General features: G+C 39.3%; 4 protein-coding genes across 5 annotated transcripts; 2 read left to right on the top strand and 2 right to left on the bottom strand.

The window, feature by feature from the left end:
- Positions 1–379: 379 nt before the first annotated feature.
- Positions 380–7,737, bottom strand: gmps (guanine monophosphate synthase). The gene is made up of 16 exons (XM_033977558.2): positions 7,427–7,737; positions 6,106–6,278; positions 5,904–6,018; positions 5,659–5,756; positions 5,430–5,533; positions 5,148–5,341; positions 4,905–5,070; positions 4,680–4,831; positions 4,438–4,611; positions 4,228–4,333; positions 3,970–4,085; positions 3,726–3,851; positions 3,121–3,236; positions 2,915–3,045; positions 2,137–2,309; positions 380–2,037 (listed from the first exon to the last, which is right to left on the bottom strand). The coding sequence occupies exons 1-16, from the start codon at positions 7,451–7,453 to the stop codon at positions 1,975–1,977; spliced, it is 2,034 nt and encodes a 677-aa protein (XP_033833449.1). The 5' UTR covers positions 7,454–7,737; the 3' UTR covers positions 380–1,974.
- Positions 7,738–9,476: 1,739 nt separating this feature from the next.
- slc33a1 (solute carrier family 33 member 1) lies at positions 9,477–13,154 on the top strand. Of its 2 annotated transcripts, none has more exons than XM_055225786.1 (9): positions 9,477–9,553; positions 9,958–10,409; positions 10,487–10,640; positions 10,727–10,922; positions 11,002–11,201; positions 11,280–11,464; positions 11,541–11,658; positions 12,057–12,272; positions 12,341–13,092. In XM_055225786.1, the coding sequence occupies exons 2-9, from the start codon at positions 9,991–9,993 to the stop codon at positions 12,500–12,502; spliced, it is 1,650 nt and encodes a 549-aa protein (XP_055081761.1). In that variant the 5' UTR covers positions 9,477–9,553; positions 9,958–9,990; the 3' UTR covers positions 12,503–13,092. The 2 variants fall into 2 exon arrangements, with proteins under 2 accessions (XP_055081761.1, XP_033833450.2); XM_033977559.2 differs by lacking the exon at positions 9,477–9,553 and adding an exon at positions 9,585–9,638 and having other exon boundaries at positions 12,341–13,154.
- A 479-nt stretch (positions 13,155–13,633) lies between these two features.
- Positions 13,634–19,914, bottom strand: rps6kb1b (ribosomal protein S6 kinase b, polypeptide 1b). The gene is made up of 15 exons (XM_033977560.2): positions 19,733–19,914; positions 18,858–18,901; positions 18,658–18,778; positions 18,519–18,587; positions 16,933–17,080; positions 16,758–16,815; positions 16,572–16,672; positions 16,224–16,314; positions 16,064–16,154; positions 15,882–15,989; positions 15,741–15,803; positions 15,487–15,564; positions 15,014–15,121; positions 14,830–14,942; positions 13,634–14,766 (listed from the first exon to the last, which is right to left on the bottom strand). The coding sequence occupies exons 1-15, from the start codon at positions 19,799–19,801 to the stop codon at positions 14,511–14,513; spliced, it is 1,518 nt and encodes a 505-aa protein (XP_033833451.1). The 5' UTR covers positions 19,802–19,914; the 3' UTR covers positions 13,634–14,510.
- Positions 19,915–20,179: 265 nt separating this feature from the next.
- tubd1 (tubulin, delta 1) lies at positions 20,180–23,181 on the top strand. The gene is made up of 8 exons (XM_033977081.2): positions 20,180–20,460; positions 20,566–20,713; positions 21,186–21,402; positions 21,951–22,182; positions 22,257–22,421; positions 22,489–22,617; positions 22,689–22,872; positions 22,936–23,181. The coding sequence occupies exons 1-8, from the start codon at positions 20,310–20,312 to the stop codon at positions 23,039–23,041; spliced, it is 1,332 nt and encodes a 443-aa protein (XP_033832972.1). The 5' UTR covers positions 20,180–20,309; the 3' UTR covers positions 23,042–23,181.
- Positions 23,182–23,464: the final 283 nt, after the last annotated feature.

Consider the following 23,464-nt stretch of genomic DNA (forward strand, 5'->3'; position numbering starts at 1 on the left):
ATAAGCTGTTGGTAAACAACTTTTTCGAGGACTTTGCCTAAAAACGGCAGATTTGAGGTCGGTCGATAATTGTTCAATATTGTGGCATCAAGACTGCTATTCTTTAGGAGAGGCTTGATAACCGCAGTTTTCAAAGCGCTTGGGAATGTTCCAGATTGAAGTGACATATTAACTATGTGAGTGAGTAGTGACAGCAAACTGTTGAGCACAGACTTTAGAAATTTAGTGGGTAACACATCGAGGCAGCATGTAGATGAACTCAGACTGGTGACAATCTCTTGGACAGTTTTGTCAGTTACAGGTGCAAAGTGAGTCGGCTCTAAGTGTCTATATACATACATACATTAGAACATTGCAACATGCAAAAAAATGACAAAAATACATTTCAACATGGAGATCTTTATTAAAGCTCAGTTTTTTATTGTACAAATGTCACTGTTGTTGAAACTGCATGCAGTGGCTTGGTTTGAGGCACGTTACTAAGGAGAACCAATTTGAAAAACACATTAATTGCATAACTTAATCTTATCAATATTGCAGTTAAATTACAACTACAAAAACTGTAGGTAATCGACAAGCCAATGATTTCAATGAAGATGGCAAAATACACAAATAAGGCTGAACAAAAGCAGAACACTATAAATAGCACTTAAGACATGTTAGAAAATAATTCAGTTTGAATTTGCCATTATCTCTATTAATGGTATGTGTAGAATATGGGATGACAAGCACAAATCTATTGTGATGGAATGAGATTACATGTAAAATTGTACAAGTATTTCAGTATTTAAGCTCAGAAAAACCTGAGCACTCACAGAGGGCTGAAGGATGAGTGGTAGTCAAGATGTGCATTGTAACGTTTACAACAGAAACATGGAGCTGTAATGTCTTTGAGAAAAACACAGTGAAAATGTGTTGAAGCAACAAACAGCCATTTCAACCTGACCACTACCTGACCATCACACTGAACTCTGTTTGGGACCTGGCTTTTAGAAGCAGAGAATTAAATGGTGTGCAAAATTGCCTCTGCACTGAAAACAGCAGCAAACAAAATGACAAGTTTTACAGACAATGCCGTTACAAAATCTAAATGTAATTATCTGTCATTGGTACATCCTCGTGAAAGACTGCAGCATAAAGAGAATCTCCAGGAAAGTTAGACCACAGAATTCTTAAAGAAAATATGAGTAGGCACATCTAAAATGGAGCCATCATACTGACTTTTGGTGAAGCTATATGAACCTGGGCCTCTCATGTCTTCAACACTGTTCAGTTCAAGTTGGAGAGGAGTACACCGAGCTCAGTAACGTAGTACAACATATTCTGTTGGCAAAAAGAAGCCTCATGGAAATTGGTCGCATTGGATTTTCTGTGCAGGTTACTTACCCTGGACAGAAAGTATACAGGCAGAGGGGATCGTCTCAGGCTGAGAACATTGTCATATACTCGCAAAACAAAAACAAAAAACAAAGAATGACACCTTGCTGTTGTTCCATTTTAAAATCATTATACTGAATATAACAAGCTTTTATATATCACACATCTCACAATCTGAGGCACAACATCAAAGTCCACTCTCAGGAACCTCCACGGAGACAGCATGGAGCTGCTCGCTTTTTCATTAAATTACCATAAAGAAGCAGCAGTTTCAGAGAAATTCTTCATTGTCATACATTTATCAAAATGACAACTATCGATTACTAACATTATTCAATTCTTATTGGCAAAACATTAAGACCCAAAAGATGTGAAGTCAGAGGAGTAGACTTTGTCTTTGTCACAGTACAATCTGCCCTTCCATGGGAATGTGTTGGAGTGGACAAACAGAGGAAGGACAGGAGAGAAGGGCATGCCTTCTCTGAGAGTGTTTGTGCATTGTGTGTGTAGTTGTGTACAATTGTGTGTAAGTGTGTGTTCTCCTGTCAACATACACACTATTCCCACTCTGTGGTGCCAGGAGGTTTGGACGTCAGGTCATACATCACTCTGGATATGCCCTGGGATCTTTTTGATTTCATTCACCATTTTTAGAACCACCTGGAAAAACAAAAAACAAAAAAACAAAGACACATGAAAGGGTATGCTACAATAACATTGCAATTGTCCTTGACTATCGGTTGTGTCTTCATCTGGTACCTCCTCTGGGATATGGCTGCCTGGCATGGCAGGAATTCCTGTCATGAAGTCGCTGGTGATAAAGGTGCGGACCACCACAGAGCGCCGGCAGGAGGGCTGCTTCTGTAGAGGGTCGCGGTCAAAGTGCAGCGGAGTCAAGATCACCGGCATCTGGCTGATCTTTCTGGAGTAGTCTGATAAAGAGAAAAACATTTAAATGTATCATCACAAGATGAGCCATTATGCAAATAGGTTTTTATGACCATTATTTTATATGTATTTATATTTTATTTATTTATCTTTATTTATACAAAGGTACTCAATGATAGCACTTGTGCTCTCTTTTTCATGGGCGCCCTGTTTAAAATACAATACAAAGAAAAAAAACAAACAAACCAAATTATAACAAGTATACAAAGTCTGTATAAAACAATTAAAAACAGATGCAAGTGTGTGTATAAAAGTTTGTTACCAGATTATTAAATTGCGATTGTGTCAAAGTATCCAGTTTTGCGTTATCCTTTTGAGTGTATTCAATTTTGTGAAGCAAACAGCTAAAATCCCTCTTTTCCATCTCAGTTTTGGTGCAGTTAGTCCTTAGCCTTACGCAGTCATGTGATGTGATATTAAATGTTCCAGTATCAATGATTGACATGCAGGTGAGTAATTCAACTGTAATTTAAATTACAGTTGAATGTTTTATTTATTTCAACATATGTATGCATTATGAAATATCTTGTGCAGTGATGGCACTTGTTAAGTGCAGTTTATAAGTAAACCTGACTTTGACCACACTTACCAGACTCTCTGAGGATAGAGTGAGCTACAAAGTCAGCCTGTCTGAGCGTGCTCAGAACGCCTGTGGTCAGGAAGGTGGGAGTAATGTCTGTCGGAGGCTCCTTTACAGGGGACCCAAAAATATACACCACTCTGGACAGAAAAGACAAATGTACCAAGGGCTATTTTCACACCAATAGATTCTTTAAACTGGAATGACATCTATACCTGTTGATGCTATGGCACATGCGCGGGATCAGTCTGGCCAGGAACATGAGAGATTCCCAGTGTGGAGATTCTTTACTTGTGACACCACATACATAACTGTACGATCTGCAATCACCCTGGATGAGGAACAAGTCACATATTAGAATAATTTATATGAAACAAAGTAGGTTTAACTTTCAAGCCGTGTGCCTTTCACAGCTACAAACTCAGTGAAGACATTTGCTGTTGACTGCCTGACTCATAGTTTGAGGTTAAGGCCAAATTTAACCGTCTGGAAAAGACAGGAAGCAACGAGAACACACCCACTGTACACTCACTCTCAGACACCAGTGTTTGGGTGAAGAACAGTATGTAACCATACGATTGTGACTTCAGCTCCTACAGCTACTGATCCAGAGTCAAGACAAAGCAGAGTTACATTGACATGCTTGAGTTTGTGGGTGGAGTTGGGTGAAATTGCCATTGTGGTTAACCACAGAGAAGACGAAAACATCACTCTGTACTATTTTAAACCAACACACACTCTTAAAGTCATTCAGACACTGGAAACTGGTCAAGTAAACAAATCTGAGACAAGCATTTCGCAGGCAAAAAGCAAACATTACCTGGACACCAACAGTTTTGATGGGCAAAAGGAAGGCATTGAGTGAATGAAGGCTGGTGATCTGCATTAGTTTCTCCTCCTCTTCATCTGATATACATGACTTAACTCTCTGAAGCAAGGCATGGGGCTAGAGAGGACAGTCAAGTATTTTAATATGTATATCCTGGATAATGGCTATTTAAGCATATCCATATCATAAAAGACAAAGAAAAACATTAATGATACAATGCTGAAGAAATACTTACTTTTTTGACACTGGCAGAGAAGTCTGTGATAATTTTGAGAATATTGTTTGTTTCTGCAAAGTCTTTGCAGATGTAAGGCTCCTCTGCACAGATCACTCGTATTGACAGTCCAGGACCTGCAAGCAGAAAAGACAAATTCAACAATAGCCAAGAGAGTAAGTGAAGGTGCTAACATGTGAGACGCATAAATAATAGTAGGCGAAGGTTAAACAAGGATCCATTGTTGCATTACACAGGTCAGGTGTATACCATGCTTACCAGGGAAAGGGTGGCGAGAGACGATTTCCTCTGGCAGGCCAAGCTCTCTTCCCAAAGCTCTGACCTCATCTTTGTGGAAATCTTTAAGTGGTTCAATTACTTTTCCCTAATCATAAAAGAACAACAATAAAATAAAACAGAACTGCAAGTTAAGTTCTGGAGCATTATAAAATGCCCATTTCAATGTCATGTGACGCAGGGTTGCTTTACCTCATCTCTGAGTTTTCTGACTAGCTCTGTGTCATTGTGGTGTGTTTTGATGACCTCTGCCTTGCCACTGGCCAAATGAGAGGCACTCTCAATCAGGTCAGGCCTTAAGGTTCCCTGAGCCAGGAAGACCTCCTCTGGCTTCAAATTCATCTCACCTATAACTTCATTTGCCACCTACAGATTTACAAAAAAATAATGGCATTACTACTATCTGTTTTATTTGAAAACAATGTTTGCAATACCTTTACAAATGTGTCTCCTATGATTTTTCTTTTCTCCTCTGGGTTGGTGGTCATATTTAATGTCTTGCTTATCCGCTTCCTTGGTGTTCTGTCCTCTTCTGAGATAGGAAGGGTGGTTGTTCCATTATAGAAGGTATGTGCTGCATTCACCACTGCAAAACAATCCATCAGTCACAATTATAATTATTATAATTCAATGTTTCATCCCACTTGTTAATTCATTACCCCGGAGTTTAATTCCAAGTTTTGTAAGGGCCTCTTCCACACTTTGACTTTCTCTCTTTCTCATGAAACCATTGTCAATGTGAACAGCTATAACTTGTTCTTGGTCCAGGGCTTTGTTTAAAAGGGCTGTGCACACCGTTGAATCAACCCCTCCACTGAGAAGCATCTGGAGAAAAAAAGCAAATAAACCTTAACTTAACAGTCACCATTATACCCAACTCAAAGTCAACAGTAATTACTTACCAGAACTTTTGACGTGCCTACTTTTTCCCTAATCTCTCTGATGCAGTCCTGTTGACGGTTCAACACTGTAAAATTATTTGTGCATCCTGCAATGTCAAACAGGAAGTTTCTCAACATAACCATGCCTCGCTCCGTTAAGTCTACTTCTGGGTGAAACTGTGTCCCATAAAGCTTCTTCTGTTCATTAGCAATACCTGACGGGCAGAGGAAAAGCAGGATGGATCAAATATTTTGACAGATCAAAGAGAAAAAAATTATTCAAATAAATGTTCTTTGTCGCACCAGCAATTATATTTCCAGACTGGGCGACCACTTTAAAGCCATCAGCTACTTTATCCACACTGTCCCCATGCGTGAGGAGAACCAGTTCCTCTTTCTGAAGGCCTCTGATAGACAAATACAGGTGTTCAAAACATATCCACTGCAAACTGGTAAAGACTACCATAAAAGGAATGTAATAATGCTATTATTATAAGAGCGCACAAGAAACATGTGACACTCTCAATATTACCTAAACAGAGAGCAGGTATTATCCAAGCCAATACTGAACACGCCATCCTCTCGCACACTTTTTTTATGTACCGAGCCACCAAAGACTTTATTCAGCATCTGTAATAAAAAAATTAAAAAAATACATGCAGTTAAAAAGATTATCTAAACATGATAGAAAAAATATATTTTATATTCATACAGCTGATGTCAATTGAAAAATTGCCAAACAGTAGCAAAGTCATAAAGAAAAAAGTTTAAATATACCTGCATCCCATAGCAAATCCCCAAGACAGGTTTTCCAATGGTGAATATGGCAGGGTCAAACCAGGGGGCATCTTCTGCATAAACAGAGGCTGGCCCTCCTGATATTATAATAGCTCTAGTTGAGAAAAGACAACATTTTTAAAATACAGCAGACTTAAATAAACACTGATCAAGATAATAAAAATGTAAAGATATGTGTCACCTGTAGCCTTGCTCTCGCAGAGCAAAGGCTGGCGTCTCTAAGGGGAGGATCTCTGAGCGGACACACAGCTCTCGCACCCTTCTGTCAATGACTTTTCCATACTGGGCCCCTGCATCCAGGATCGCAACAGCCCCCTCATATGACCCATTTTGCTCGGCAGGGCTGATCTCCAGCTGTACAAAAAACACAGTATCAGACAGTAATGTGTGTTCCAGTCACGCATCTCGAAATTAGTGTAAAAATTAGGCAATAACCCTAACACAATTAAGTCATGTGAGCGTCACTACAAATCGCACAGTCACTAAGTAAATTCACATGAAACCCACAGGTTACAATCCAATCAGTGGGGTTATGTCAAATTCGCGCAGATATAACGCTTAGTAGTTCAGTACTGGTTGGAAGTTACAGAGAAAACAAACAATGACGAAGATGTGAATTGGATGTAAAAGTGGAAACAAGAGCCCACGTGGGTTGTGGAAAACTTCCGCCGTGAAACTCTCGAAAACACCTGGGCAGAGCGAGACATCTGTCGTAATTCTTTAACAAAAACAGTCTACATAAAGGGAATAATGGCGTGGATCCTGCATTGAACAGTACAACTACGAACGAAACAGACACAACTAAAAAGAGGTTAGAAGTGTCTCATGTCAGGCCGGTTCGATGAATTTAACAGCATTCTCAGATATATCAACTCAAATAAAAGTGACATTGGCGCGAGTCAAGTCTCCGGTACACTTCCCATAGTTTATCACATCACACACCTGCCTTTTAATTTTACTTTAAATCCGTTTTACATGATCCGCTGTGTTGTTTTTTTTGTTTTTGTTTTGACAGCCCGGTCAAATCTAGCTAGCGTTAAGCATTTAAAGCAGCAAATTAGCATGCTAGCTCCCAGGTAAACAGTAGTACGCAGCGCTAGCTGTTAGCAGCACGTATGTAGCCGAGCTAAGCTAAACCCACGCGGTGGTGTAAAGGGGAAAGGGTGGTATTGCCAGTCCCCGTGAGATGAACACAACCGAGTGATCTAAGACCAACGTCCGACATTTCTCTGTTCACTTCAGCTTAACTAAAATACTGTCCGATTTAAGTGTCTTTATGCAAACAGCATGTTAGTGTGGCGGTAAAACTGCAACAGGCTTACTACGCCGTGCTCATTCCCTCGGCAGCCCGAGCCTCTCTTGCATGCAACACAACTTTCTCCAGAGATACACAGAGGCCATCATTTACCCGGGGATGCCAGCCATACCCGGGCTTTGGAACATAATGTCACCCAGCTGACGACAGCAGGGTTGTGCCTGTGAGTACGCCTTTCTACACTGACCTTGCTGTCTCCGTTGCACAGAGCCATGGAGGACTGACGTGTTGTGGAATGAGCTCTCCGTGCGCCTCACTCGGAGTCCCGGAGAGAGAGCTGTGATGGTCCGCTTGTGGCTCAGCACGCCGACTACTGTTGCGAAAGAGCAGCGATGCAGTGTGGACACTCAGTGGACAGGCAGGCGAGTGCTCTCACTTCTTTAGGCTTGAATTGGCGTACTCTCACTTGTTTGGGGAAAAAAAAACTTTGACCCTCCGAACATGTGCATAAATGCGACTGTCTTTAGGGGGTGGAGCACAGAATCACAAAATTGCTGTGAAGAAGACGGCTCCTCCTGCTGCATGACTCCTTAGTTTGGTGGAACTTACCCTTCTCCTACCTGACAAAATGCTGAATTTTTAAGGGAATGAAAGTCGTTTATAATCCTGCTTTCAATGGGATTCTAAGAATAAATCCATCAGCTCACATTGCGGCTATTTCAGTATGCCCACATAAATTATGAACCATATTTACAAATAGCTTACAAGGTTTAGTTTTAAATTAAAGTTGCCTACATTAAAAGCACATTACTTTAAGTCGTTTTCGGGCTTTAATGCCACCAAGGCTAATATGAACATAATTAGCACTCATAATTGAGTTCTATATATAAGAACCTCAAGACCTAGACCTAACCTAATCTGGCTATTAACCTATTTTTTGTTTTCTTTTTTTTTACAAAATTTGGAAAAATTGACTTGATGCAGTTTATGGTACTATTGCATAAGCCAAGTACAATATTGCTAGTGTGCAAACTTCTCAGGTAACAGGTATGTGACAGAATACTGTGTGTTCTTTAACACGCTACTGTTTTGTCTTACAAAGAGCTAAACTACTGAGCAAGAAACTGTCAACTTTTACACATTTCCTATAGCAACTTTTATTTGACATAACATATTAATTCCTATTTTTAATAATAGAGTGCATGCTTCTTGGAAAACAACAAAGAAGAAAGCCAAAAGGAATCGTAACAGTTAGGGTTCAAAATTCACAGCATTCACGACTATTACATAATTTTCTTAGTAAAGGTAGGCTCATAGGAACTCAAACTGTACATTCTTAGCAATATACCTTGTTATTAAAAAATAAAGAAAAAGAACATATTTAGAAAGTCTTTCCAAACTTTTTAAACCTACATAAATGTAGGTGACACAGGTTCACGTGGTCTTATTGACTGATGTTCACGTGCATAATTACCCTAAGTGGGATAGAATTTTCCAATTATGCATGGGAGGATCACGTGAAAGGTAATTGTAATTGCGTCCTCTTGTGGACATAATCTTAACCTACGAGAAAAGAAAGAAAAAAACTCGGCAGAGAAAAGAAAAAAGTCACATAAAGAGCGCACTGTTTCTCATAAAATGCCATATATATTTATATTAAAATAATCAACATTAGTTAGCTCTCTTTATCCCGCTGTCACATGGAATAAAGTAGTATCACATGCAGCCACCACAAAGAAAAGCATGTGGTTATTCATTAGCCCTTTCTCTAAAGTTGCATAATGCATACATCATGACTTTAACTAGGACAAGCGGTCTGTCTGCAGTTCATCTAGCAGAGGTGTAACGACTTTCATACTTCTTCTAAATAATAAGTACGAATCCTTTGTGACTGTTCTTGCATCATATACTTCCATGCCCACAACCTCTTAAGGAACCCTACATTCATGCGTGCTGTTTAGATGCTTGTAATACAGCATTTTATTTCAGTCACAAACTCAAAAGAATGCCAGTTAAATAGCACGTGACTTTGGCCAGATCATTTTGGAGTCCATTAAGCCCATTACGCCATCGTGGGTGACTCGTGAGGAGAACAGCGGAACCTCTGTTAATGTAGTTGCGACACGTCAGCTAGAAGCTGTCGGACTAGTTTTGACGCTACACAAACACTTCCGGACTGTTCTGTGTTGATTCATGAAGTAACCTTTTAAATCAGGTTACTTTTGTTTTCTCTCGGGTTTGTTGCCTTATTTCTACTCATTTAAATCATCGGTCGATTTTACGTTGTTGTGGGAAATGAGCATGATTTTTATTTCTAGATTAACTCGATTGTGTTGAATTGGCATGTTGATTAGTTTGCGATCACCATCACCAGGTATGCATGCTATCATCTAGAGATTTTACTTGTGCATGTTTTCATCATGTCTAGTGTTCGAAATGAAACGCTGGTGAAGATTGAGGTAAATTTAAGTTATCATCCTGATTTCCGTGTCTCTTGTTAGCAGTGCACCGGTCTGCTGACACCTATTTGCGTATTTCACTTACTGCTTCTCATTTCAAAGCCACAAAGTCCCCTGGCATCTCATGAAATGCTTTATCTTTGAGAATGTTCCTCAGATATAAATTGAAATGATTGGTTAATTGAGTTTTTTTTTTTCAAACCAGGATATTTTATTCCCGAATGATTTGTCAAAATTACTTTGTGGACAAAACTGTTACTTCAATATAGATATAATTATATGAATAGCAGTCGCTATAACATTGTCTTCTCGCCTCTAGATTGGTGCAGGGCACGCCGAGCCTGATGTCAACATGGAGCACTCAGATCTTCTCACTCGCAAGAACGGGCGGCAGAGGAAGATGGCTGGTTCACTTCTGTCTGAAAACTTAAAGGACAGTGACAGGACGGAGATAAGCTCCTCTGAATCTGAGATGGAGGGAGACTCAGATGGTTTAATTAAATCATCAGACTCTGAAAGCTCTTTCAGGAGGCGTGCCAGACCACAACATGGAGTTCATGGAGAGATGGGAAATATTTTGTTGCTTTTATTTCTTTATGTACTGCAGGGGATTCCTTTAGGACTTGCTGGTAGCATTCCACTTATTCTACAGGGTAAAAATGTTAGTTATAAAGACCAAGCCTTTTTTAGTTTTGTCTTTTGGCCTTTCAGTCTAAAACTTTTTTGGGCGCCTCTAGTGGATGCACTCTATTTTAAAAAGTTTGGTAGAAGGTAAATGCATTTTACATTTATTCTTATTTATTATCTATGGACATTTTACAATTCTCAAATTCTGCACGTTGCTACAGAAAGTCATGGCTGGTGCCCACACAATACCTTCTTGGTATCTTCATGATCTGGCTATCATTTACTGTTAATGAACTGCTGCAGAGAGAGGGTGGACCTGATATTGTGACACTAACATCAGTGTTCTTCATGCTAGCCTTTTTGGCTGCCACACAGGTATTTATAGAATGTGAAAAAAACGTTATACTGGAAGCACAATAATGAGCTTTATGTTTAAATCTCTGTCATTATTTATTTTTAAGGATATAGCTGTTGATGGCTGGGCTCTGACGATGTTGTCCAGGGAAAATGTGGGATATGCGTCCACCTGTAACTCTGTTGGCCAAACAGCAGGTTATTTCCTGGGTAATGTGCTCTTTTTGGCATTAGAGTCTGTTGACTTCTGCAACAAATATCTCAGGATAGAACCTAAGGACACAGGCATTGTCACTTTATCAGGTGTGTCAGATGGATATTGTATACTTGCACTATAGTGAAACAGGTGTAAGAAAAAGGTATTAATGTTCTCTGTTTGCAGATTTCCTGTTTTTCTGGGGTGTGATATTCATGGTGTCCACAACACTGGTGGCCATTTTAAAAAGAGAAAATGGACACATCAAAGGGAAGAAAAGAGTGAAGGAGGAAACCCAGAGTGTCATGGAAACCTACAAGTTACTTTTCACTATAATTAAAATGCCTACTGTCTTCACCTTTTGCATCCTGCTTCTTACAGCCAAGGTACTTTCCAATTGACAAATTATTCAATTTGAAATGCAGTAGAACCATCATTTTCAAAATGTCTTCTATTTGTATCAGATTGGCTTCTCAGCAGCTGATGCAGTGACAGGTCTAAAGCTGGTTGAAGAAGGAGTTCCTAAGGAGCAGTTGGCCTTGTTGGCTGTTCCTTTGGTGCCCCTGCAGATTTTGCTTCCAGTTATCATCAGTAAATACACAGCTGGCCCCCGGCCACTGGATGTCTTTTACAAAGCTTTTCCTTTTAGGTTTGTTTCAAACTCACTATTATCTATGGATTTACTTAATGTTTCATACAGTTTTGAAAAGTGTGGGGTCTTGCAGATTGCTCATTGGGTTGGAGTACGCTCTGCTAGTGTGGTGGACGCCGAATGTTAAACATGAAAATGGATTTCCGGTTTATTACTATGCTGTAATACTTCTTAGTTACGCCCTGCATCAGGTTTGCTATTTTCCTTTGTCAAATGTACATAGTCTGACAAAATCACATAGGATAGTAGATCTTTCACCTGTATATAATTGGCCATCCCTGCACATGCATACATAAATGTAATGCTTTTTGACCATTCTGTTAAACTTATGTTGACTTGTTGAGTATTTTTGGCTTCTGTCACCTGGTTTTGGGATTGCACAAGGTCTATTAGGCCTGATTGCATATGCACAAATCCTGGTGTATGTATAGTGTATATTGTGAATTTGGCCCCAAGGTGAAAGACATGACTTAAAAGTACTTGCAAAACATTAAATTAATCATGCATAATGTAATATGAATTAAAATTTCTTCATTTATATGGTTCACTATTTCTCAGTAGTATTTTAACATTTAAATAATTTCACTAGGTGGCGGTGTACAGTATGTATGTAGCCTGCATGGCCTTCCATGCCAAAGTAAGTGATCCACTTATAGGTGGGACCTATATGACTCTCTTGAACACAGTCACTAATCTGGGAGGCAACTGGCCTTCTACTGTGGCTCTGTGGCTGGTGGATCCACTCACCACTAAGGAGTGCCAAGGGGCCTCTGCACAGAGCTGTGCTTCGTCAGAAGCTGCTGGGGTAAGTGAGAAGACCACTTTAAATATGACTTATTGATCACAAATAATAATTGTACATCCCATCCACAGTTGTGCGCACAGGATGGTGGAGTGTGTATTACAACGCTAGATGGCTACTATGTGGAGTCTGTGGTGTGCGTTGTGATTGGTATAATCTGGTGGATGTGGCTTGGAAAGAAAATGAGGCAGCTGCAGGACGAGAGTCCTGCTGCTTGGAGATGTAGAGATTAAAGACTGTTCCAATGTAAGGAACGGCTGTGTGAATATGATGCACTTTTCAGCTTCCACCATGAAGAGAATAATGAATTATATCATTATTGTCACCACATACTTGAATCCATTGTTCCTCTAGCCTGATAAATTCTCCACCAGTAAAGTAGTCCTGACCAAGTATAGCTGAAATTCTAGAGACAGGTCCACTTTCCTTCTGAATGGTTACCCCAGCAGCACTGAAAGATGGGTCAAATGCAGAGGACACATTTCTCTACAGGGATAATAAAGTGTACTTTAATTTTAAATTATGCATTTAAACATTTGCTTTCAAAATCACATATTTAACTGTTACATCTTAATCAAGGAGTGCATCCAGACAATGACATCTGTACAGAACTCATGGTTATTTATTTTGAGTAGTGATTCAATGCCAAAGGGAAATCATGAGAATATTTTTGAGGAATTATGGTAATATTTACAAAGATGTCAAAGATGTTGTCTTTGTCTCAGCTCTAGTACAATCCAGGCCTTTTTAAAACTGTGCCTTTGGTTGCATTTATAGGAGTTTCTGGCTTGACAAATTTTGGGCTAAAAATATTGCGTATAAAATGTTAGAAATGTGCACTCATAAAAAAATGAAGTCATACCATTAAAAGCCTTTCAAGTTTTCAAAGTTGTTTTTTTTATTCACAATCACATTCCCAATCAGCTGTATCATGTTTTAACATGAAAACTCATGAAATTGTGATAGTGTCATGTATTCTGTAATCTCAGACATGTCAAAGCATGATACAAAATTAATTATATACAAATTCAAGTAGTAAGAACACCTGATTACTTCTGATGGCTAGCAGCTGAGTCACATCAAGTGACTAGATCGAGTGTTTAAATAAATACATTTTCAGTCATAAATGAAAATAGTGCTGGAGCTGCATCGGCCTTTATTGTTGCCGTTTGCAGACTTTGGTGAATTAATACACCAAAATCTACAAAGAAATTCCAACAAGGCAATAGTTTTGGGGGGTGTTTGATAATTCATGGACCCCCTAGCATTGCTTGAAGACAACATGCTCTTTTCAGTGCTGTTCACACTTTTTATTTGTACCAGCACTTAAAAATTTTCAAATTAGAAAAAAATGGACACACAAGAGTATTTAAAGAAATTTATTTTTGACTTGCTTTTCAGGAACTCTAAAATGTCCCTCTTAAACAAGTTAATGCTGATGCAAGTGGCTGGAAAATTGTGCTCCAGCTTTAAATATCAAAGCCTCACATCTAAAACTGTGACACAGGCTGTGTCAGATCCACTGCAGGCCTGTGCGTTGGACTATCCGCGTCTCAACCACATCAGCCTGGGTTTGAGTGAGCGCAGAGCTGCCTCAAGCTGACTGATGTCTGGTGATGTGTCAACTGTTCTCTAGGGAACCTCTCCATTGTAGAATGATCTGATGACCAAGCCCACATAGTTTATGGGTTTCACTAAGCATCCACATTACCAGCACTGGTGATTTAGGCTCTTCATTATTTAATTGTTGATGGCTGGCATAGTTGATGCCCCCAGTTTGCAACACACCTTAAAACAAAACTATAGCCCTCAATTTCTTAACTGCAAACTGACCACTAATGTGTCATTATTTTCACATTACATCCACTTAACCTCACACAAGAGCCAAGAAGCATTCTTGTATGAACAACCCTACTGGAAGATATTACTGGCATTCATTCAAATAGCACAAAGCACTTCAGATATTGTCTTGGATTTCCTCTCCATTTCTCAGTTTTGCTGACACCTGGAGAGATTCAGAAGACTGAGGTCATGTGACTTTAGCACAATGATGCCAAAGATATAAAGATCTAGCTCTTAACCGGAACAGAGTTTAACACAAACTCCAGGCTGTCAGTAAATGTAGTGTAAGGATGTGCAATTTTGATTATTCATTGTCTATAGCATCCCCCGTTTTTGCTTTGTTAAAAAAATCAAAAGGAAGAAAGTCATGAAGTGATAATCCCTAATGAAGCAGGTGGGTCATAGGTTCATACGTAGATGCTCAGGCCGTTTGGCTACCACTGGGTAGGTTTGCTGCTTCATCTGGGCTAGGTTAAGTCCTGCGGGCTGACGGATAGGCAGAGGAGCAGAGGCCTCCGAGCTGCTGCTCACGTCCATCTGCTCCGGAGTGGACACCTCCATGGCCTGGTCCTGAGGGGGCTGTGGCACACTGGAGCCTACCCCTGTAAGCAGGGGGCTGCGGGTCCAGCATTCTGGGCCAGAGAACTTCACTGGGCTGAATCAAAGCAGAACGTCATACTCAACAGACACAGACACAGACAAACTGTTAGCAGCATACCTGAGAGGTGTTCTTGGACTACCCATAATCCTCCGCGGTGACCGGATTTTTGGTTCAAATGAAAACTTTTCTTTGATGTTTTCTAACACTGATGGTGCAACATAAGTAAAGCCCTGAAAAGAGAGGCATGTTTATCTGAAAAATATGTCTACATTCCTATCTTGTAACACACTAAGCCAATTACCAGGAAAGCTTGATTGGCACTTTCACTGAGAGTGGAATCATCAGGGCTGTCCACTGGTGTCTGACTGGTAAATTTAGAGTCAAACTGACTCACGTCATCTGCTGATTGCTGAGGGGAAAATAGAATCGGTTAAAAGAGGACACTAGAATTTGCTCTTTACAGTGGAATTGGCCTGTATATATGTCAAAACAATGGTGTAAAAGCCCACCAAAACAGGAATTAATTTTAAAAAGTCTGATATAAAATTGACTTTTTGAGTTTTGAATCATGTTATGATGTATTCTTGTACCTTCAATTGTACATTTCCTGCATTCTGATACATTGCGCCTTCCGCTGGATTTTACACAATAATTTCAGGGCTGCTAAGTATTTTCCAGGCACTTATTAATGTCTAATATTGGTTCTTTAAACATCAACAGAGTTTTTCATCTTATATTATGCTGTTCTGCTCTGTTATGCTCTCCTTTACTCACCAAGATGGGCTTGAAAGGAGGCTCTACCTTACGAGCAAGCAAATCCTCCCAGTTAATATGTCGAAAGAAAGGATGGGCCTATAAAATGGGACAGAAAAAGTTCAACAAGACCAGCATTCTGCTGTAAAATTCAACTAGAATTAAACAAACTAAACAGGTTATGAGGTTTCCTTCTACAATAATGAGCTAAATTTACAATTAAAATCAATAGGCCACTCAAACTAACTTTCATGTGGCCTCTGGTGTGTGCCCACCTGTACTTCAGTGGCATCTCCTGGCCCAGCACCCAACCGCGATGAAGCATTTCTTTTGAGCAGCTAAAACATAGATCATTTATTTTAAACACATTAAACCATGCGTCTTGTACAAGTTAACTGAAATGAATGTTATGATACCCGTTTTAGGAGGTCCCGAGCTTCTTGTGTGAGGTAGGGTGGGAGGTTGAGCTTGCACTTTAAGATCTTGTCAATGGTCTTCTTTCGGTTTTCACCAGTAAATGGGGGCTGAATAGGAAAATTTGATTTAACTGCCATTTCCTTGTCGACAGCTTTAAACAAACATATATATGGAAACTGACCGCTCCTGTAAGCATGTCATACATCAGAGCACCCAAACTCCACCAATCCACCGCTCTGTTGTGTCCACTTCTCATTAGGATTTCTGGAGCCCTAAAACGACATTTACAGAGTCTCATCCGTGTTTCTGTTAAGTATGGTTATAATTTATGGTTTACCTACATGTATTCAATAGTCCCACAAAATGTATGCGTCACAGTGCCATCATGAATTGACTCCTTACAGAGGCCAAAATCAGTCAACTTTACATGGCCTGCAAAGAGAGAAGACTAATTACAAGGATAACATACTGCTGTAAAAAGCCGTTTCTGTAGTATTCTTAAGGTTTGTCTTGCATGGTAGTATCTCTTTAACATTATAAGCCAATAAAGCCATAAAAAACATGGATTTGTACAGAGTAAGCAATGCATTAAGGTGAGGAATTAACACATACATTTTTGTGTCAGCAGATTGTGTTTTACAGCAGAAATATAAGATTAAACTTAAGTATACACTCTAACATTGCCAAACCTTGGTTGTTGAGCATAATGTTCTCTGGCTTTAGGTCTCTATAAATGATGCCTTTCTGGTGCAAGTGTCCGAGTGCCATTGAGATTTCAGCCAGGTAAAAACTGTACAAACAGATTCCAGTGCAAACAACATTTTAAACATAGAATTTTTTTTCATATGACTTCCTAGAAGATGGATGTTGCTTACCAGGCTGTGTCTTCCATAAAGATGCCCTCCCTTTCCAGCTGCATGAAAAGCTCTCCACCTGAAACATGATACATAGTGTAAATATTGTTGGTAAAAATAGGTTGATTTCCGGTTAGGGAAGACCAGGGAATAATATGTATGTTGGAAAAATGTGTACAACTTTGTGTGAACTGACCACTTAGGTATTCCAGGATGAGATAGAGTTTTCCTCCAGTCTGGAAAGCATAAATGAGGTCGACTATAAAAGGATGCTTAACCTCCTCCAGGATGTTTCTCTCTGCCTTGGTGTGGGCTGTGTCCTTGGCATTACGGACGATCATAGCCTGAACACAAGCATCAATGGTTGAAGTTATTTTTGAGCATAATGTAACAATTAAAACAAAATATGATATTTAATTGAAAGGTCCTATATTATGCAAAATTGACTCTTGTGAGATTTAAAGCATGTTATAATGTATGTAAAACATACTTTGAGTTGTGTTTTGTTTCATTCATGCATGTTTGTGTAATCCTTCTAATTAGTCTAATTAGTCTACATCTCCAAAGCTCAAATGCTCTGTTCCACCTTGTGACATGAAGCGGCAGTTCAAGTTAACAGCTAACCTTTACCTTCTGCTCAGTAGAGATTGGCACTTCCAATATCCAAATGATTCCAGTGAAGGTGTAGGGAGCTTCCTGCATACCACATGCCATCACAATGTGTATATACACAGGGTTTGTGTGTGAAATGTGTGAATGAAACAAAACACAACTCCGTGTAGGTTTGTTGATGAGGAAACATTATAACATAGATCAGAAAATAGTGTAATATGGGTCCTTTTAAGTGTTTATTTTCCCTAAAATTGAATATTTAGACTGTATTTAACTTATATTTCTTGGTAATATACAACTGGTTATAACTGCTGTTGCTATGAGCCTGCAACTGTTAGCAAAAAGCTGAAAAGTTAATTAACAAAGCTACGTTAAGACAGCTAGACTTTAACATATATGCCACTATTGTAGTATTTATTAAGTAAATGTGAAAAGAGAAACAGTTTACCCCCAGCCTTCTTTGGCACTGTGTAATCTAACTGTAAAAACCTGTTACATTCTTCCTCTTAGGCCATTACACCTATTGCATAATGATTAAAGCCATAAAAAGGGGATATGCAGAGTGAAGTATGTAAGCCTTACATACTGCAGTGTCTACCATATACTGGGTTTTAATATTGTAGTTCTGCCAGTATTCTATGTCCATTCTATTTATTCTGTTAATCATATCCTTTGTTTAATAACCAACCAATAAATACAAAATGTTAACTAAATATATTTACTACTGTCAACCAGTGTGCAAAAAAAGCTATGGCGCTCTCTAAATCATTTTACATTTTTTACTACATAACTTTCAAAAGACAAGTATGGACAGATTTTCTTGGGAAAATACAAGGCCAGACCGCACTCTTACTAGTTTATAATGATTCTGCTATTTTAATTGATATTTAAGTATTTGAGATGCCCAGTCTTCACAGTGTCACTCAGGTCATTTCAACCAAGCGCAATCAGAGGCTGGAACTAGCAAATTCTAAAAGGCAAAGCCTTGGCTGCAGTGGAGCAGTGATGATAGCAATGTACCAAGGAGCAGCACAACTTTACCCCACCACTACTTTCAGATATTTACAGACACATGTAATGTAATGTAATGTAATGTAATGTTTATTTCACTCTCCAAACACCTTATGAGTCATAGCAGCATAATGAAGTAAATGGAGTATAAATCCTTACCTTTTTTAAGACCTTCATGGCAAATATTTTGCCTGATGCTGCGCCAACAACTTTTCGAACTTGAAAAACCTACCCAAGAAGAATTGAGTCCATGATCAGTTTGAAAAAGCTTAGAAATCACTGAGGTCTATGATACTACCTTTCCATAACCGCCTTTCCCCAAAACCCGCAAGAGCTCAAAGCACTCTGGTCTGATGTTCTCCGTCCCCTGGTTCACATTGTCCTCAGATATTTCAATCTTCTCACAGCCTTCCATGTTACTGGAGATACAGATCAATGTGAGCAAACATTTTTCCCCACACAATAATTCACTTACTTTGAATGAAAAATGTTACTTACAATTCAAATCCACTGCATTGATCCATGAAGTCATTGATTTGAGACTGGAAAAAAGTCACAAGCTTATGATAATAGTTCATCAAAATAACCAAGAACTACAGCACCATCATACATACATTCATACATTCATACGATTATTTTTGCCCCTCTGGTGCTGGGATTTTGCTGTGAGAAGCAAGGGCTTATATAAGTATTGCCCAATATTTGCTACATACACATCGACATGAAGCAACACGTTTGACAGAATTCATTTAACAGAAGAAGCATAGTGAGAAAATGAAAATAAAAAGGGCACTTTCCAAAATAGTTGTTTATCTATTATTTAGAAATCTATTAGGATCAGAGTTACTAGTCAAGTTTACTGTACAAGACAAACAATACGCCGATAATACATCTATAAAGCAATATTTGTAAATATGCTTCACATAGCACATAATTGTGGTGTTAGTGCGTTTAGAAAATAAAATAAACAGTGCAACAGTCTTCTCTAGTCTAAAAGTGTCCAGCCATAATAAACTGTTGCACACACAGGCACATTTATCTGTGCAGTGTTTTTCAGACTGAAGCTAATCTGTGCTGCAGAACGAGATTTACGGTGATAACAGTGCACGCTCGCTCTTTGGTTTACGGCCTTAAATTACACTGGTGAGTAGTATTGACACTCTGTTGTGGTAGCTGTCAGGCTCACGGTGCAGCACTAACGTTAGCCTGTGCAGCTAAAGTTGCTAAGCCTGTTTTAGGCCTGGATGCTGAGCTGCAGAAGCAGGCCTTCTGTGGCTGCTGGCAGCTTACCAGGCTAACTCAGCTCAGACCTTCTGTGCAGCTGAGTTTCAGCTCTGACAACTAATGCAATTATGTCTGACGTATTATTGTACCTCTTCGATCTCATCATCAGAAACATTTTCCTCCGGCTGGTCCAAATCAATGTCAAACACTCCCGCCATAGTTAGGTTTTCCTCGTACCACTCTGTCAAACACCACAAGAACTGCAGGCGTCCGCCTCATGGACAAACACACTCCGCCGCCATAACCGGCTACTACACTGAGCATGCGCAGTGTGGAGATCCTCCTGAGGGGCGGCGACCTGTCGTTGATATCCATAAACACACTCAGAAATACTTTTGATATTTTAGATGTTTGTTTTTTTTTCACTTGTTTTAATCTACATTAGTGGTTCATGTATGAATTGTATAGTCGTTGTCATAGTTAAATAAGGTGAAATAACACTTAAAACACTTGTTTTATTTTGTAAACCGGAAGTTACTTTTTAACTTCTTTTGGCGCCGGCTGTTCTGCTCTTACTGCTCACTTGCTGCACATTAAAACTCTGGAGAAAGTTCATTAATTGACGTCCTTTTGATAGTAATTCTACGGTTAGGTGGATGGTTATGGATATAGAGAAGGACAATTCAGAAATGTAGCTCAAAGTGTGTAAAGTGTAAGACAGGAGTGATGTCTGTGGTGACGGTTCAGCTTGGACAGTGCGGTAACCAAGTGGGGCTCGAGCTCTTTGATGTCATCTCCAACGACGCACGCGAGGCACAGAGGAGGACATACGGTAGTGCGTGCTACGACCGCTTCTTCCATCAAACTACTAATGGAGGTACTTTCTCTCTCAAACCAGTACATTAAACACTGAGCAACATACTATATTGAGATGTCTTTGTGTATGGTTCGTGAACGTTTACATCTTGTGTCCATTTTGCAGAGCTTGAGGCCAGGGCAGTGCTCATTGATATGGAGCCCAAAGTGATAAACCACAGTATGACAAAGGCTGCTAAGTCTGGCAAGTGGAGATATGGGGAAAAGTCCCACTTCAGTCAAAAGCAGGGTTCTGGTAACAACTGGGCAAACGGGTAATTGAAAATACTATGGTTTATTATGTGATTCTGTGAGACTTTGTTGTTCAGACACAAAGTACTTGTGTCACATGATGCACTCATTTAGAATTTGATGCACAACAAAAATCTCCCACAGTGTCCAGTATGACTATATGGATGATACAATATATTTAACAGAAACATTTGCAAAAGTGCATTGTTGTAAAAGTTGAATAAGTTGAGTAAAGTATCAAATTTATTTAAAAAAAAGACAATTTAATGACAGAAATTGTTAAAGTGTTTTGTTTTATGTTAATGTTATGTTAATTTATGTCCTATATTAAGTCTTAAATCTTATAACAACAGACCAGTGACATCCATTTGAAATCTTTCAGTAAATAATGCAGTTATTTCTTTCCTGTTCTCCAATTCAATTATGACCACACACCACACACCAAATGAACACAGCCCATTGAGGCCAGTGATTCAGCTTGAATTTTTCTCCCAGATTTTGTGTCCATGGGCCCCGAAATAAGGAGGTGGTGGAAGAGCTGGTGAGGAGAGAGGTGGAGCGTTGTGAGCGTCTGGCTGGACTCATGCCCATCATGAGTGTGGCAGGAGGCACTGGGTCAGGAGTGGGCACCTATGTAACACAATGTCTGAGGGACACTTTCCCCAAGAGCTTCATTCTCAACCATCTCATGTGGCCCTATAGCACTGGGGAGGTATGGCTACAACTATTTAGAAATCACTACATTTCTATTTTAAATAAATATGTAACTTTTCTAGTGGGGGTCCTTCATGCGCTTGGCTGCAGGGAGATATTTTTGTTCTTGCCTGGAATGTTTCACAGTATAGCATCAAACTTTCCTATCTCCATAGAGATGAACCATGTCCACCAGTCCCAAGTTAGAGGTCTTGTGGAGAGGCATCCAGCTCATAATAAGGTTTTCCAAGGCACTTTTGAGCAATAAGAACACCTCTGGTGGAATATACCAGACAGAAGCAATAACAACTCTATGGAGACAAGCAGATAGCTTATTCCTCACCAGAAAAGTTACATGCACCTTTACAAACACTGGCCCACAGCCAGAAATATTACCGTACTATAATAATAATAATAATAATAATAATATATATTTTAAACGCCTTGACAAAACACATTACTCAGTATAAAAAAATTATGAAGATTTATTTTGTCATAAAACTGAAAAATTCCACTTGAAATATACCAGTGATTCTGTATGAAGATGTTCAGTTCCTTGTGTTTCAGGTTATCGTCCAGAACTATAACTCTGTGCTAACTTTGGCTAAACTCTACCGGCTGTCCGATGCCATACTGGTGCATGAGAACAACACTATCCACAGAATCTGTAGCCAGCTGCTTAACATTAAGCACATCACATTCAGTGACGTAAACAGAGTTATCGCACACCAGCTAGGCAGTGTTCTCCAGCCTGCACTCACACAAGACTCCTACGGGACCTACAGCAGAAATCCTTTAGGTATAAAATGGATTATGATACATTATAAAATACTTGCAATCAAATATATCTTCATTAGTTTTTTTGCCTTGTAGGTGAATTGGTGACGTCCCTGGTCTGCCACCCTGAGTACAAGCTGCTCGGTGTGTACACTATACCTCAAATGCCCAGTTCATCTATAGCTTACAGCACATTCACCTGGCCGGGACTACTGAAGCACCTCCGCCAAATGCTTGTCTCAAATACTAAGATGGAGGAAGGTATAGTATGTAATCTACTCCATTCAATCAAAATAAACAAAAACTGAAGATCTGTACACCTTTCTAGGCATAGATTGGCAGGTGCGCCCTCCATCAAACTTTGAACGAACCAGGGGCCTTCCCACTCATAACTTCAATAGATCTTTGGCCAATCTCCTCATACTCAGAGGCAAAGATGTCTACAGTGCCGAGACAGGTAAAATCAATACAAGTTGGGTTGTATAATTTTAACATTTTTGAATAACTTTGTAATATAATATAATGTAGGTAATTTTGAAGAACCAGCTCTCTATACTTCCTGGTTGCCATCAAATGAAGCTTTTAACGCATGGAAGTCAACTGTGCCTTTTGATAAATATGAAAAGTCAGCCACATTGGTTAATAATAGCCAATCTTTGCTCCTACCTCTGGATAACATAGTAGAAAAAGCTTGGAATATGTTCGCCTCCAGGTACGCTAGCCTTACATATTCCATAGTTTGATAAGTGTATTAATAGCATGTATTTTTTGACAGGGCCTATGTTCATCAGTACACCAAATATGGGATCACAGAGGAAGATTTTTTAGAGAGCTTCACATCACTGGAGCAGGTCATCTCAAGCTATCGTCATCTTTGTTAGCAACAGCACTGAACATTTGTTGTAAAATATGTAAATATGACTACAAAACTGTAATTGTTGAAATAATACTCACATTCAGAGGTTTTATAGTTTTATTATGACTTAAGACACAACAGTACATTTTTTTAATAAAATCATTCAAAAATGTTAAGTCTCTGATTGTGGTGTTAGGCCCAAAACTTCAGCCAGCTTACAGACCGCTGCTGCCATAGTATTAAAACAGCCAACACCAGTCAGATAAGCTAGCTGACAGGGTGGGAAAAGATGAAGACACATTTTTAAAAAGCCTGAAGGAGCCATTTACCATCTGATTCATTTCATTATCCTGAAATGAAGCCATGATGCAGGGAGGATGTGAAAGTCAGTGCTCCTAAAGTATGAAATGATCCAGATTTGTACTTACCTTAAAGAGGACTTTCTCTG

The sequence above is a fragment of the Periophthalmus magnuspinnatus genome, chromosome 13, assembly GCF_009829125.3.
Source record: "Periophthalmus magnuspinnatus isolate fPerMag1 chromosome 13, fPerMag1.2.pri, whole genome shotgun sequence".
Lineage (NCBI taxonomy): Eukaryota > Metazoa > Chordata > Actinopteri > Gobiiformes > Gobiidae > Periophthalmus > Periophthalmus magnuspinnatus.

Bases quoted from the DNA above. Each gene is read 5' to 3' on its own strand.
- slc33a1 (XM_033977559.2), top strand. From the start codon at position 9,600: ATGTCTAGTGTTCGAAATGAAACGCTGGTGAAGATTGAG. The intron at 11,465-11,540 runs GTTTGTTTCAAA...GGGGTCTTGCAG, and splicing joins TACAAAGCTTTTCCTTTTAG to ATTGCTCATTGGGTTGGAGT. The intron at 12,273-12,340 runs GTAAGTGAGAAG...TCCCATCCACAG, and splicing joins CTTCGTCAGAAGCTGCTGGG to TTGTGCGCACAGGATGGTGG.
- rps6kb1b (XM_033977560.2), bottom strand. From the start codon at position 19,801: ATGGCGGGAGTGTTTGACATTGATTTGGACCAGCCGGAGGAAAATGTT. The intron at 16,155-16,223 runs GTAGGTAAACCA...ATGTCGTTTTAG, and splicing joins TGTGGGACTATTGAATACAT to GGCTCCAGAAATCCTAATGA. The intron at 15,122-15,486 runs GTGAGTAAAGGA...TTTTCCCCTCAG, and splicing joins CTCCTTTCAAGCCCATCTTG to CAATCAGCAGATGACGTGAG.
- tubd1 (XM_033977081.2), top strand. From the start codon at position 20,310: ATGTCTGTGGTGACGGTTCAGCTTGGACAGTGCGGTAACCAAGTGGGG. The intron at 21,403-21,950 runs GTATGGCTACAA...CTTGTGTTTCAG, and splicing joins GGCCCTATAGCACTGGGGAG to GTTATCGTCCAGAACTATAA. The intron at 22,422-22,488 runs GTATAGTATGTA...ACACCTTTCTAG, and splicing joins AAATACTAAGATGGAGGAAG to GCATAGATTGGCAGGTGCGC.
- gmps (XM_033977558.2), bottom strand. From the start codon at position 7,453: ATGGCTCTGTGCAACGGAGACAGCAAG. The intron at 3,046-3,120 runs GTATAGATGTCA...TTTTCTGTCCAG, and splicing joins ATGTGCCATAGCATCAACAG to AGTGGTGTATATTTTTGGGT. The intron at 2,310-2,914 runs GTAAGTGTGGTC...TCTCTTTATCAG, and splicing joins CTCTATCCTCAGAGAGTCTG to ACTACTCCAGAAAGATCAGC.